General features: G+C 34.2%; 1 protein-coding gene across 1 annotated transcript; it reads right to left on the reverse strand.

Annotated features, from left to right (window-relative positions):
- Positions 1 to 2,802: 2,802 nt before the first annotated feature.
- On the reverse strand, positions 2,803 to 14,133 carry LOC124353036 (density-regulated protein homolog). The gene is made up of 3 exons (XM_046802831.1): positions 13,979 to 14,133; positions 8,116 to 8,410; positions 2,803 to 3,270 (listed from the first exon to the last, which is right to left on the reverse strand). The coding sequence occupies exons 2-3, from the start codon at positions 8,401 to 8,403 to the stop codon at positions 3,016 to 3,018; spliced, it is 543 nt and encodes a 180-aa protein (XP_046658787.1). The 5' UTR covers positions 8,404 to 8,410; positions 13,979 to 14,133; the 3' UTR covers positions 2,803 to 3,015.
- Positions 14,134 to 16,627: the final 2,494 nt, after the last annotated feature.

Here is a 16,627-nt window from a genome sequence, read left to right on the forward strand (position 1 = left end):
TGGTATGCGAAGCTGCATTAACAAAGATAAAAATCAAGAAAAAAACTCTCTACATTCTAGGGGTTTATCGGACACCAGGAGGACAAGCTAATGTAGCTATCAACATTATATCAGATATACTTACCTCATTTTACAGCTGAGGCAAAACTACTTATCTTAATGGGCGACATCAACATAGACAGGCTATCTGTTAACACGAATAATACTATTTTCGAAGATGAACTGCTGGTTTTTGGAGTCAGGCGGCTTCCCCTTCCAGCGACAAAGAATTACTAATCATTCTACAACATCAATAGACTGCATCTGTACCAACATTACCTGAAGATGCAGTCGACTTTTCAGTGATCCAAGGTGGAATGTCGGATCACACTGGCCAAATCTGTTCTATTGCAGTGGAGAGAGAAGTCTTCCCTAAAAAAGAAGCTACACAAAAAAGAATTTTCTCAACAAAAAACTTAATAGCTTAAAAACAGGAATTCGAAATGGAAAAGTTGGGAACTGGTACACGATGCCCCTGATGTTGAAGAGGCATACAGAACATTTCAGACAACTGTCAGACAAATATTGGACCATATATGCCCTAGCAAAAAAGTAAAAGCAAAGCCGAAGGGCAGACTAAAAGTTTCAGGTATGACCAAGAGTCCAAAATACTAAAAGAAGATTTTCTAATTGCCTTACAAAGATATCAGCTCACTAGAAATGAACATGATAGAACATCCATGGCAGCAAAAAAGGAAAAGCCTACGATCTCAAGCTTAGGAGTCTCAAACAACATATGGCTGCTAACTACATCATTAACTCTGACAATAAGTCTAAAGCCGTTTGGGACATAATAAACTCAGGAAAAGCAAAATAAGCAACAGAAAGAAAAATTCAACACTGAAGATGGAGATAGAAGGAAACATAATAGACAAACCCCGCCGAAATAGACGCCCGAACATTTCAACCAATTACTTTTCCCAAATAGCAGATTCAAACATTAGGCGAAAATAGAGAACATCTGAAATACACAGCCATAACTCATCCGATTTTGCTTCCACAAAGAAATTGTCAATCACTAATTTTAACACACCAACAACTGTTAAAGAAGTCTTGGGAGTGATAGCTTCCCTGAAGACTAAATTATCATGTGGAATTGATGAAATTCCTTCAAAAATTAGTAAAACACTGTGCCAAACAACTAGCACCACCACTGGTTACCATAATAAATCAATCGTTTTCTCAGGCAGTTTCCATCCCCCTTAAAAAATATCAAAAATATACCCAAAGCACAAAAAAAGGATCCATTACTAAACCTGAAAAATTACCGTCCCATTTCACTAATACCAACTTTTCTCAAAAAATAATAGAAAAAGGTAGCACTCTCAAGAATGTTACAACATCTGGACAGATATAATCTAATAAACAAAGAACCAACATGGCTATCTCAAAGGACGATCCACCACCACAGCTGTCACTAATCTAATTGAATATGTCATAGATAAATTAGAAGACCACAAACACGTATCAGCTGTCCTATTAGACTACAGTAAGGCTTTCGATTGTCTAGATCATGATCTTATCTTGAAAAAGATTCCAGCCTAGGTTTTGGAAGGCTTGGCGAAAGATTGGGTGACTAGCTACCTGAAAGGACGCAAGCAAATAGTTGAGATTCAACAAAATGTTAAATGGGAGTAAATGCGTGTATAGATCAAGACAACTCACAGTAAGTAGAGGAGTGCCTCAAGGCTCAGTTTTAGGCCCCCTTTTGTTCATACTTTTTTACAAACGATTTTTCAAGTTTTATCCAATGACAATTCTGTAGAAACCATTATGTACGCAGACGACACAACTCTTTTGTTTACAAATAACACAGCACAAAATCTAATTTTGGATATTTCATCAGCAACAGAAAAATCACTCCAATACTGCCTTCAAAACGATCTGGTCATAAATCAATCCAAAACCACCCAGATAAAATTTTAGCAGAAGACAAGAGCAGATTCCAAAAATACCTAATATTTTAGTTGAAAAAAAGGCAAAACTGCTTGGCCTAACAATTAATGCTGACCTCTCACTGGACAGATCACATAACGCGATCTGACCAAAAAACTTTCATCTGGCACTTATGTGGTGTAAAGCGAATGAAGTGGATAGGAGGTTTGGAGACGGCAAAGACAGCATACTATGCTGTAGTGGAGTCCCACCTCAGATATGGCTTAAATTTCATGGGAGGAACATCTGAAACAATCTCAACAAAATCCTGATACTCCAAAAAAAAGCTGTAAGGGCACTCTATAGCCTCAGCCCTAGGGAAAGCTGCAGAGAAGCTTTCAAATCCCTGCAGCTTCTTACTGTCATAGCACTGTACATCCATGCAGTCGTCATCTACAACCAGCCAGATGGACCTTCCTAGAAATGAAAATGCTCACTCATTACCACACCAGACGAGCAACGGACTACATTCTCTCCCTGTACACCACACACAACATCGCAATTCAGCAAAAAACCTTCTTACATTGGACGCAAAATCATTAATGCACTACCACCAAATCTCAAGAAACATGAAAGGGAACGAACTGAAAAGACATTTTCGAGACTGGCTGATGGAACGACCTGTATATTCATTGAAGGAGTTCTTCGATCTTCTATAAATACCACATCAATATTTGTAAAGCAAGAAATATTAATCTAAGTTTTTGTTATTATCTACTATTGACGCAATTGTATTTCTTAAAGAAAACAACAAATAAAGAATATTGTCTATTGTCTATTGTCTATTGTAGGAGATTAAAATCAAGGTATAAAACACTCAAAACAAACTATTTTGGTATCTGCTTTTATTTTTGCCCAAAAAATATTGTGATACACAGTTAAAAATATTTAATACAATGAATTGTAAAAAATCTTATTCATAACTGATTTTCACTGATTTATACATTTTTATATATACATTTGTTCCGTAGATGTGGCAGATTGAGAATGAGCACTTAAAAAAAATAAATACGATTTCCAACATTGGCATCTTGTTTTTTTTTACCTCTTTAAATCACCCAAATCCTCAATAAAGTCTTCATCGATTTCTGGCCACTTTTCTGGAATTATATCAAACAAATCGTCCTTCACATCACCTTGGATCACGATTTCATCGTCACCAGTTACAGAAGAACCACAAGCAAACTTTGTGCCAAAGAATTTTGAAGCTACTTTTAAATCTATTCCAAATGTACTTAGACCAGTTACTACTGTGACAGATTTCTTCTTTCCTCTAGGTGCTCGAGACACACAAACCTATAACACATTTGTTCAACAAGTTAAGAAATGGAAATACACAACTTAAAATTCACATGTCCTTACAATATATTGGTTTTTTTTACTCTGATTAATTACAAACGCTCTAAAAATCAAACTTTATCAGGGCAACTCCATTCTACCCCACTCTGATTCAAATTTATGAAATTGATATCCTACAAATGATTTTTAGTGATAAAAAGATGTATTAGTTACAAACTACGGTATAAAAATACAAATAAATTTTTGTGTACTAAAAATTTGTTTTTTATTGCTGAAGCAAACAACTCTAAGCTTTTATCATAAGTAAAATCCAGCTGAATAGAATAAAATCTCACATTGTAACTTTATCAACCACAGGTGCTGGACCAATTAAGCAAACAAAACTTTGGTCTATAGTTTTCATAAATATATTAATTTTAACCCTTTGAAGACTGCCAAACATTTATCTTTGATAATTGTGTTTTCCAAAGAGAACAACGTACAATCAACAGTCTTCTTTAAACATGTGTAAAATTCCAACTGCTGATTTACTGGCGATGTAATGATGTAAAAATACGACTTTTAAATAACGTGTACTGTATTTCTTTTAACATTTTAGGCTGTACAGGCTTGGTACAGGCTTATTACTCGTAACAATACCAATGTTAGGAGGGAAAACATCTCTAATTGAAAAATAATGTTATGTTCCATCAAATATATTCAGTCCCAACTGAATGTGTTTATGTTCATAAGCTGACGTGTTTTATTGTTGTCTTTTTTTCCTCTTTAGAACAATTTTTTATTGTTTTATATTTATTTGTACTCGGAATTTATTTTGCAAGTAAAATCAGAATGTTGACTGTCTCAGTGGCAGTAAAGTGGACAAGTGTTAAATAAACTTGTGATTGACTTCACAGAACATTTATAGTTAGAAACATTATTTTTTGCTCAATTTGTGTAAAACTGCCTGTGCTTGTACTAATTTTACACATTCAATGCTGACAATACTATTGTAACCAATGTCCTGTGCTGAAAAATAAATTTCAAAAATGTTTACTGATACAAATTATTATGATGCCCATAAGCAGTTGTCAGCACATAGTACAAGGTTTTCATACTGTGAGCGGATGATGGATATAGACATATGAATTCTATCTTTGTACGGAACAATAATAATGATATTATAGTTTACAAATATGTTTATTATAAATAAAATTATGTTTTGAAGCAGTTCCCAAGACACAAAGCAGAAGTTTCTGGGCATGTCCCGCATTGATATACTGTGAGCAGACCACACGTCTTCTGTTGATCCTACCACTAGCATCCATTGACACCTAAGTCGGTAAATGCTCTAGTTCTGGAACTATGTCATTGTGTCTGGTAGGTGTTAGAAGACCTAAGATGATATTCAGGCATCTCAGTTCCAATGTTATATTTGTTATGTAAGAGATGAGGCGTGTATTGAGCCATTTGGAAAAAGTGGATGTAACATTTTTTATACCACCGAAAACATTCATTCACTTGGGTAATAACTCAAAACCTGGCACTGTCCATCAATGCCACACAGGCAGGGGTTTCAGCTTTTTTTGGACTCTTTTGTGTTATTGTTGACATTCATGTTATTTTCAATTTAAGCAAACAAGTAAATACCTACTCTCACATCCCTCAAATGGCAGGAAATGTGAGTGTGCTAAAACCGGACCTTGACACTGAACGACATCGGCTGCAATCTAATTTATTTATTTATTTACATTCTGTTGTACATTATCATAGAGATAAGAACAAGGGTCATAGAAGTCTAGTATGGAATATTTTGTCAAGTTAATATAAAACTGTTTCACTGCTGACATTCATTGTTTTTAGTCCACTCATAAAATTCTTTCAGTTGGTAAAACGGATGCTCCAGTAACCAGTTCTTCAGTCTTCGTACAAACTGCTGTTTTTCAGTCTTTCTAAGATGTTCTGGGAGGGCGTTCCATAACTTTGCTCCTGCGTAGGTAGGTTTCTTCTCTGTCATAGTGAGTCGGTGTACTGGGAGTTGGTAGTTGGTGGCATGCCTAGTATTGTAATTGTGATATTGTGCACCGGTTCTTGCTGCTTCAGGTGACTTAATATGGAGAAAGGTGATAGTTTCCAAGATGTAGAGATTGACAACAGTGAGAATTCTTAGATCTTTAAATGGATGCCTGCAGGATTCCCTTTGCTGGAGGTTGCTAAGAATTCTGATTGCTCTCTTCTGATGGACTACGAGACGTTGCATGTTATTCGCTGAGGTGCCTCCCCTCAGCCTCCCCTAATGATATTTTTTTGTTAAATTTTCAAATACACTGTCAGGATTTTTGAATAGTTGAGTAAAAAATTTACATTAAGCCTACCCCTAACATTACATTGCTTTGGAACAACAAAATGCACTTGGCCTAGGTACTAATAATAATTTAAGATTATTGGTTTTACTATAAGTAATATATTAATAGGCTACATTAAAAGTCTGCATCTATGAAAATATTTTGCTACTGTTGTACTTAACCTTTCAATCTTAATTAACTAAAGTTGTTACTGTACTTGATTTATTAGGCATTAGTTTTGTTAAAACTTCCAAACTTAAAACAATTGTACTATGATTTTTTTATTTTTAAAACATATTTACGTGGTGAAGCACACAAAATGCTGTACATATGTTCTTATCTCTATGGAGGGATTAAAATTGAAAGTTTTATCAAAATTTGAGTTGGTGGGTGACATATCAACAATTTTCTGGATGACAATGTGGAATGACCCTAATAAGATTATCTATATATGATTTTTCAAACATAAATACGGTTTTAGTAATGGGTAAACTATATATTGAAAACCAGGCAATGATTAATGACATTGCGTGTCTCCCTATATTCTATTGTTGAATCGCGTTGATCGATTTTCAAAACTGAATCTTACTTGGAGAGTGTAGATTCGAGATTTGGTTTCAACACATCACTAATTAATATCAAAATGCATTTATTATAAATTTCTGTGAGAAAGTGATTTTTTGGTGATTTCATTGAACCCTCATTAAAATCAATGACTTCTCTGAAACTTCTGTGACCGGTAGTCCCCTGCAAGAGTAACCGACCAATTTTCCCAGTTCCTCTTACTTTTCTATGACTTTCTGCATATTGTTAAAATTCCCTGACTATTCCTGGTTTTCCCAATTTTCCCAGTCACTAGACACATTGTATTATACTGATTTCTTGTATCACTGAATGATGACAAATGTCCTAGAATATACTGTTTCCTTCACAATACTTCCATCATCAAAAACTACCTTTAGACAATGAAATGTGTTTAATTCTGAATAGTTATTTTTGCATCCACTTTTCAAACCGTAATGTAATGTATAAATTTTATTATATGGAGGCCACTATTATACTCTTTCCCTATCTTTTACTTGTTATTACGCAATATAAGTAGGTAAAACATACGTAAGTGTCATAGATAGAAAAAGTTTAATTGAACCTTTACGAGTGCTCACGTGATTTGAACTTGAATTTAGGTACATCTTGAGTGATGTTTCTCTTCTATCGCCATGTTAACGATCTGACAAATAATCTATGTTAGGAAAGTACTGATCGGAAACACTGGATCTGAAAGTAGCGGATTCAGTGGCACCTTCGCCACCCTGCACTTCAGGTGAAAAAAAAAACAATCCTTCAAGATAGTACCTAAATTCAAGCTCAGATCACGTGAGCACTCGTAAAGGTTATGTTTAACCTTGGTATTACTAGTATCATATTTATGATAACCTAATCTAACTAAGCGTGTTCTCTAAAGTACTAGAACGAATAGTTAAAGGTCAGCTAGTATCTTATCTGGAAAACAATAAAATTGTTAGTGAAAACCAGTATGGATTTGGGCGTGACAAATGTATAAATGATGCTTTATTTGACATAAATAAAGATTTAAATACCAATCTATCTAAAAACAATAGATGCATGCTCATATGCTTAGACCTAAAAAAGTCATTCGACTCAATTGATCGCAGTATTTTATTGGACAAATTCGTAGCTATAGGCATCCGCTGCACTGCTTTGGATTGGTTTAGTAGTTATTTCAAAGAAAGGCGTCAAGTGGTTTTAATCTGTGGGCATAATAGTGACCAACAAACTGTCGATTATGGAGTAATCCAGGGCAGTACGTTAGGACCAGTTTTATTTTTTATTTATATCAATAATATTTCCAGGATTAATTTATTTGGGAAGCTTTATTTGTTTGCCGATGACAATTTGATTTTCATTTCCGGTAAAAACTGGCAACATGTTAAATTAAATGCAATGAGTGACTTAAGAAAAGACGTTAAAAAAATGGTTTGACCAAAATATTCTTTCATTGAATACTTCCAAAGCAAAATGTATGCCTATTTCTCTGCATTCTAGTACAGAATATAATTTGACAGACTTAATAATTCATCAGTGCGGTAGTTACTCAACATGTGGGTGTGAAGAAATAGAGCTCGTAAAACGCTACAAATACCTGGGAGTTGTTTTTGACTCTCGCTTAAAATGGTCTGAGCACGCTTTATAATAGTAACCTCTGTATAATACCAAAGTACTACATAAACTACTATACTGTAAAAACTGCTCAACCTCAACCAATCAGTAATAAAGTTTGCAAATATTGAATTTTAACTTTTGATGGTCAAATTATAATTAAATTACATCCAACATCTACACAGACATAATGGTAATAACAAAATTATTTTTAAAAAACCCTTTCTTTTTGTTTTATATTATATAACATCACAACATTAAAAGATTTTACAAATTAATGATTATTCTGGGTACTGTACGCATAGGCCTAAACATAGTATCTAAACAAATATTCACTTACTTGTTTAGGACCATCCTCCTTCTTCTTAGCCTTGACCATTCCTTTTCCACCACGCTTCTGCCGTTTCTTTTCCTCACCTCCATCATCATCTCCTCCACCCGACAGTTTTACAAACTTGTCGAATTCATCGGGCAAATTTTGCTCCAACCACTGTTTGCACTTGTCGTAGTCAGGGTGGTATTCACAGTACTCAATAGGGAGTGAACAGTTTCCACAGTAAAGCACTTGAATCGGGTAACTAATATCTGGCTGAGGTCCTACTGGAAGTGAGCGCACATTTTCTGTCATTCTGCACCTGAAGCAATAAAAAGTACGGTACTTTGGGATTATACTGACCAAACCCAGATGTGAATCGTTATTTGACATTTTGCTTCAACTGATTACTAGATTAGCGTAGAACAATATTTCGACAATATAAATTGTCTTATTGCAAATCCCTCCCCATCCTCAGACAGAGGTCAAAGTCGAGCGGTCTAGTACGTAGATAACGTGATTGCAGAGTCTCGCCACCGTTCAGCTGGTGCGTCGCTTTGTTGTACTTCCGTGTTTTACCCCTACATTTCTCCAAACACAAAAATTCAACAAAAACTAAACTCTTTCTTGAAAAAAACACTCAAAACTTGTTTTTATTCTTGATCACACTCTGCCACCCAAAATGCGAGTGCCTCCTGCGCCGCGCTGATGTCAACGAAAGAAAAACATCCCTCGAGATGGTACCTATCAGTAAAATATCAAATTCTAAAGGGGCTGATCAGAAATATAAATTTAATTGTAATGGAAAAGCAATTATGTACCGTGCAAAAAACTTAAATAATCATGTGATGCCGCGTGGCCTGCCGTAATCGGGATTCTCGAGAAAGATAAGATAACAGCGACAACAACACCGATCACAATACCTGGAAATGCTTGTAAGTTTGTAATTTTGTAATTAAAGAGGTGTTTTTTCGTTAATCGGGATTCTCGAGAAAGATAAGATAACAGCGACAACAACACCGATCACAATACCTGGAAATGCTTGTAAGTTTGTAATTTTGTAATTAAAGAGGTGTTTTTTCGTTCTATCATGTTTTTTTTCTATAAATTTATATTTTTGTGTTCTTTATACTGGTGTGGTCGGTATAATCCCAAAGTACCAAAAGTACTGTCAACTTATTATTTCTTTAGAATATTTTTCAGACCACACTAAGTATTTGGAAGCCTATTCAGTCCCTAAGTGATATGTATCTGATTAAGATAGCTTCACTATCGAAAGGCCTCACAAAAACAAAAGTTTTAAGTATTGGTTTTTGTGTTTTTAAATATAATTAAGTTAATAGTTAGCCAATACAAGCTCCATCTTCAACATATAATGGTAATACCAAAAATTTTTTCTATGCAGTACAATACCTGGTTAAAAATTTATAATTACATAAATTAATTATGCATGAAATAAAGTTTATACCAATTAATCCATTCCCAATTTTTAAAACTATTGTTTGCAATAATAAAAAAAAAACATACGTAAGGCCAAATTGGCAAAAAATGTAGACCAGGAAGTGGTTATACAAATGAAACCCTTTTTAACATAGCAATATAAATAGTAAGCACAAAGTCATCACTTTAAAGTTAAATCTAGAATCCAATAAACATAATGTTGTATTTTTTGAACATCCTAATTTTTAACATTAAGAGGTCAAAATAAATAGATTTTTAACAACGATTTTCTTATAATCTAGTCTGAGATACAGAAAGCAATACCATGGTGATAGACTACAAATTGCACTTTAAACTTTAAAAGGTGGTTTCATATCAAATTTATACTCAATTCATGTGTCCTAAATTTCTTCCTTTATAACCTCTCATATTCCGCAACTGTATCCTAGATGCATTTAATAAATTTAAAGTAACCAATCTTAACAATTCCAATTAATTGCTCTGTTTCGTATATTTTAGAGAATAGTGAAAATATCAAAGAAGTGGTGAGGTTTGAGGTGGAAGAGGCTGCTTTTCAATCCAAAGAATGCATTCATTTTCTTCCATTATGTAAACTGTAGAATATTACCTCAGTAGATGATTAACTTACGTATTTCAAAAAGGTAACAACTTCTTTTGTTTATATTTTAGAGATAATGATGTACAGTAATAATGTAAGGACACACATTCTGTTAAACATTTTCTTAAAACGCAGTCATATTTTAAAACAGGCCAATCTTAAGACTACTGTGAACTCATAAGGCTTTAATTTACATGTTTAAATTCTGAAATGTTTTCTCACCTATTAGTATGCAAAGTTTTATATCTTATGCCCTAGGCATCACATGAATACTTACTCTTTTATTGAGGCAAACGAATGCACTGGAGAAAGTCTAGCAGTCCAATTTTAATATGTTATTTGATAAGTAGGCTTACATTTCAAAGGATATTTTTATGTTTGGAGCAGTGCAGGGCACTGTTCCAATTTATAGATAGAATAAATTGGAACAAGGGTTGAATAGGTTCAGGCATGGGTGGCATAGGATAGGGAGTAGTCCCTTAGTTAAGTTAGAGTTGGTATTGTTATGGGTGCAAATGAGATTAATGCACATATACGTAACAATTATAGTTAGGTTTATTTTCTTATTTTATCTCAAATATTTTAAAGTCCTAGGACAGTTATGCATTAAAAATTTGGAGTAGGTAGAGCCTCAGTTAAAACTAAAGGCCTTCGGATAGAATATGTCTGAGCATGTGGGTGTGACAGTTAAGTAGTTTCAGTAGGTAAGTATTTCTTAGTTTCCTCAAACAAAATCTCTTTGGTTAGTTATAATTAACTGACTGTAGATCTATGGTAGAATACATTGAATTCCCTTGGAGAGCTTTTCTTTCTTTTTGGAGGAATCCTTACTTCTGTTTAAAAATTCCTATCTAATCACTTTTTAACCCTTTTAGTGTTAACCGACATTTCTAAGTTTTAGTAGTTTTATTCGTGTTTTATAGATTCCAACAGTTATAAACTATAAATTTTGATATAGTACAAACTTTCAAAAATATCTTACACTTTGTCACATGAAAATCTTTTTAATAACGACAATAAGTAACTTTTTATACTGAGTTATGGAATTTATTTCATTGTTGCTGTATAGATCATTTCATTTAGAGTAAGAAAAATGCATATGACATATATTGGATATTATAAGATTAAAGGTTGACCTGGAAAATCACGAATTTGACGTTATCAACGTATTGTACTCATCCTCCTGAACAAAAAATATATATCGTTTTAGGGGGTGCAAATGACAAATAACATGATTTTAGAGGGTATATACATAAATAGTTGTTCTTAATGTTTTAATGTTCTGTTTGTGTGCTGTGTCTGGATATCTGTAAATACTATCTGAGGCTGAGACTGATGGCGTATCTGTTATCTGAGCTCTCTAGGGCAGAATACAGAGATAACGTGGACTGTAGGTTGGATCGAGTGAGTGCGTGACAATCATGGATCAACCATCCACTAGTTCGACCAATCGTAGTGAACTGGTGTGTCGTAAATATTATCTGCGGCTGGGACTGATAGCGTATCTGTTATCTGAATGCTCCGGGGCAAAAGACAGTGCTTCACTAGATATCATGTACTGTAGTTTGGATCGAGTGAGTGCATGACGATCATGAAGCAACCATCCACTAGTTCGACCAATCGTAGTGAATTGGTGTGTCAGAGTGTTTTGTCGGGCATGTTAAGAGTTAACGTTTCGACCGAAACGAGATTATTTAGTTTCTGTACATTCTGTGGAACACACTAATTGTAAGTGTTCTCTATTAATGTCAATTTATATATTTATATTAGGGGTATTCATAGTTATTTATAAAGTTTTTACACGGTACATAATTGCCTTTCCATTACAATTCAATTTATGGGTACTTTGGGATTATACCGACCACACCCAGACATGAATCGTTATTTCACATTTCGTTTCTACTGATTACTAGATTAGCGTAGAACAATATTTCGTCAATATAAAACAGGAATTGTCTTATCGCAAACCCCTCCCCATCCTCAGACAGAGGTCAAAGTCGAGCGTCTAGTAGATAACGTGATTGCAGAGTCTCGCCGCCCGTTCAGCTGGTGCATCGCTTTGTTGTACTTCCGTGTTTTACCTCTACATTTCTCCAAACACAAAAATTCAACAAAAACAAACATTTACCAAACTAAACTCTTTATTAAAAAAACACTAAAAACTTGTTTTTATTCTTGATCACATTCCGCCACCCAAAATGCGAGTGCCTCCTGCGCCGCGCTGATGTCAACGAAAGAAAAACATCCCTCGAGATAGTACCTATCACTAAAATATCAAATTCTAGAGGGGCTAATCAGAAATATAAATTGAATTGTAATGGAAAGGCAATTATGTACCGTGCAAATCACGTGATGCCGCGCGGTCTGCCGTAATCAGGATTCTCGAGAAAGATAAGATAACAGCGACAACAATAACGATCACAATACCTGGAAATGCTTGTAAGTTTGTAATTTTGTAATTGAAGAGTTGTTTTTTCGTTCTATCATGTTTGTTTCTAGAAATTTCTATTTTTGTGTTCTTCATACTAGTGTGGTCGGTATAATCCCAAAGTACCAATTTATGTTTCTGATCAGCCCCTCCAGAATTTGATATTTTACTGATAGGTACTATCTCGAGGGATGTTTTTCTTTCGTTGACATCAGCGCGGGGCAGCACCGAAGGTGCTGTCGAAGCCCGCGCTGATGGCCGGAGGCACTCGTCTCAACTCGATAACAACTAATTAATTTGTAGCTCGAAATTTAAGAAAAACATTGTTCATTTGGATCAAAATTCTGCTCATTTCACTATTATTTTTCATTTACGTTTGCAAAGATGGCGCCGCATCCAATGACGTCATCACAAGATTGAATCACGGTCACAAATGGTCACGTGATGCCTGATGTGGATGTGGAACATGGAAATATTGCCCCGCGCTTCAACAGTTGTTACATTTTTTATGTTCTAGAACATCGTTATTTCTCATTACCACCCCATCAAACCTTATATTGTTTTGTTCTGTAGGACGATTCTAATAAGTTAATAACGCTAAACTCGTATTTTGCCGTTCCGGCCGTTTATGTGACAATTACCCAAATATTTAAGTACAATTGTACTGGCAAACCTTGTATTACCAAAATCTTACATAGTGACCCTATTTTCATAATTTATGTGCATAACCGCTTTTTGTTTTATTGCTTCATAATGGATTCATATAGGTGTGTAAAGTTTAAATTTTTCTAAAACTAGATGAAATTGACATAAAATCGCTATCTCACATAAATTTATATTTTTCTCAAAATAACCTAACTTGATATTATAGGCATGCCCCTCCCCTCCCCCAAAATTTGAAATTCTTTTTGTAAAATTTGCATTTAATTAAGAAATGATAATATAATATTTTTATGGCCAACAAAATGCAAATATAATTCTTTATATAGTTCTGAACTTAAAATATAAACATTTATATATGTATATATTGCTCCTAATTTAGGCTACATTTTTAAAATTTTATTTAAAACCTTGCATGAAGCTCTTAAAAACGTAACTGCGGGATGAAATGACCACCAGTTGTAGGGTTAAGTACTTCCCATTTCAAAAATCAACAAACCATCTAAGTTAACGTGTCACTGGCAAGCATTTAATAAAACAGTAGATATGTTAGAAATATATGAAGTACCCAACAGATAAATCATTCAGAGGTTATGTGTTATGTCTGGCAAAATCCATGATTTTGACTCATATTGCAACCAAAACAAAATTATTACAAAAAAAGAATAGAATGAATACATTACATTTATACAACAGAAAAAGGCTTATTTAATAATAATTTATTAAAATAACAGGAGAAATACCTCTAAATTCAGGATGATGAAGAAACCGACAGAACCTAAATAAGTCTTCCGAATCAAAGAACTGTAAATCAACAAGCACAAAGCACAGCAACAGCCTCTTTTCGTGACTTTAACAGTTTTCGTTCGTCCATCCCCGTCTCATTAACTATTTAATGGTGTAAGAATATATATTACATAGTACAAGTATTTGTAACAATAACAACTTATAAATATTAATAATTAACAAAAAAAATCACATGAAAGGCACACTTTTGAAATAAACTATGAAAACAATACGAAGGATAACAAGAAATTAGGATGCATTAACAATTAATTAATGAGAAATTATTACTAGAGCATGCGATGCGTACATTTGGAGTGCGTAAGTATATTTAATGAAGGAGGTGACGATTCTTGAAGGGGCAAAAGTAGGAAGAGGTCCAAATCCGCGGAGATAGAGCAGAGGAATGTTCCTGGCGTAGTTCGTAAAGACGATTGGTCTTGCAAAAACATTACATGATTTGGTTTTGACATGCACTCTGAATGCGATTCTCAGCAGAAGGACGGGCAGTCCATCTCGGAGTTGACTAAGCGGTGTCCTGAACAGTGCATCTGTCCTCAAGAGATGACATCTTGAGAAGACTAGCAGTATCAAGTATGAGTGGGCCAGCATATTTGAACCCAAGACGGGTATCTACCAGGCAGAGGAAACGATTTTCAACCTTTTCGAGATCGGATTTTAGGTAGGCCTGATGAGGAGCCCAGACGACACTACAGTAGCGCAGAGGCCTGTCGAACGAACAGTAGATCAGGTTAATAGAACGGATACTGTTAAATGCCCTACAGAGGCGAAAATTTAGACTAAGCATGCACAAAACTTTGCTGCAGGAAGCATGAACTTGGCTTTTCCAGTTCAGGGATTTCACAAAAATTACGACTACCGGATGTCCCTCACTTCCGATGTACGCTTGACGATAGCATCACCGATGGTATATTCACGCTGATAATGGTTAATATTGCGATGGAAGGTAATGCATAGGCATTTTTCGTTAAATAAATATTTGCAGAAAAAGAAAACTTTGAAGAATATTTGTAATTAAGCCTCAACTTGTAAGTTTCCAATAGGCCATATAAACTTAAAATTTCGGCACCAATGCCTCGCTTTATTTAGAATTGCAAGGAGCATTTTGTAAGTTTTGTGTTAATTTTGCCTCTGATTATGAATCAGGGAAATGGTTCCATGTTCAATTAGGGTCCTTTGTACAAATTCCCTTCACAAAGTGAAACAGTAATCGATAAGAATTCAAGATAAAACTGAGCTCTAGACAACAAAAATTGTTCAGCTTTCTTTAGAATGGTTTGTCATTGGTTTCTAATTTAATACATCCTGGGAATTTGTTATACAATCTGACTCCTGCTTGAAACTTAAGGTTTCTAAATAAATAAAGTCTGGGTTGCTGAGATCTGGGGATTTTATTATATCGTCTGTTGTGATTGTAGTAACCCCTTGCCAAAAATGATTTACATTTACATTCTGAATTCAATATTGTTTCTAAAATATATAAGCAGTGTAAGATCAGAAATTCGATTTCTTTAAAAGCAGATTTACATGACTCTCAACTGTATTTTTTTAATGATTCGTTTGATCTTTTTTGTAGTACAAACAGTCTCTGAAGCTAATTTACATTACAACATCACTAAATAGTAACACCTCGTGATAAGTGAGGATATATAAGGCCATAATATTCCTATTTTAATAGAACTGTTGTACAATATTTACTTACTTTTCCCAATGCATATACGTCAGAAGAACGTGTGAACAGACATTATTGTTGAGTTCCTTAAAATTTAATTTTGTATCACTATAAATTCCTAAGAATGTTGTACAACTTACCTCCTCAACTATGGTTTAATCAATCATAACGTTAATGTTAGTGTCCTCAACAGGAACATGGCAACTAGAAAATGTTGTAAGATTATATTTTGCTATATTAGTTTTAAAATCAACATTAAAGAAAAACTGGACATAAGTTTTATTCCTTACAATTGTACAGTTCTAAACCATTCAATGATTTTTACTAAAACCAAGAGTAATTTCAACTGCATATTAAGTTACATTTCCAGATGTTAAGGATGAATTGAAATTATTTACATATAATAGAAATAATATGGGAATAGGACTAAGAATTGATCCCTGAGGGACACAAAATTCTCATTCAATTGGAAGTAACAACTTTCCATTAATTTCCACGTTGAGTTCTATTAGCTAAATACGATTCTAGCCACTTCTGTGGCACACCACGTATACCGTAGCTTTAACGAATTATCGAAAGGATCTAATTATTTACACAAGCAAATGCTTTCTATAGATTTAGGAAGATACCAATTGTATGTTGACATTTATCGAACCTTTAACTATCAACTCCATTAAGAGTTAATAGTTATAGCATCAATAGTTGAGTTTCTTTGCCTGAAACCAAATTTATAGATTTCCAAACACTCGATTATGATGTTTTTATTAAAAAATGTTGCTACACACAGGTAAAATAAAAATAATAATTTGTAGCTTCCTCCAGGTCTTCCTTTTTCTAAATAGTGACAACTTTCGAGTATTTTATGGATCCAGGTAAAACTCTTGTTTGCAAGAAAATGTTTATTAATTTAGTTAAT

This window comes from Homalodisca vitripennis, chromosome 1 (genome assembly GCF_021130785.1).
Source record: "Homalodisca vitripennis isolate AUS2020 chromosome 1, UT_GWSS_2.1, whole genome shotgun sequence".
NCBI classification, from domain to species: Eukaryota; Metazoa; Arthropoda; class Insecta; order Hemiptera; family Cicadellidae; genus Homalodisca; species Homalodisca vitripennis.

Excerpts from the sequence above, each read along its gene's own strand:
- LOC124353036 (XM_046802831.1), bottom strand. The coding sequence starts at position 8,403 with ATGACAGAAAATGTGCGCTCACTTCCAGTAGGACCTCAGCCAGATATT. Across the intron at positions 3,271-8,115 it reads AGGAGGATGGTCCTAAACAA|GTTTGTGTGTCTCGAGCACC; the intron begins GTAAGTGAATAT and ends AATGTGTTATAG.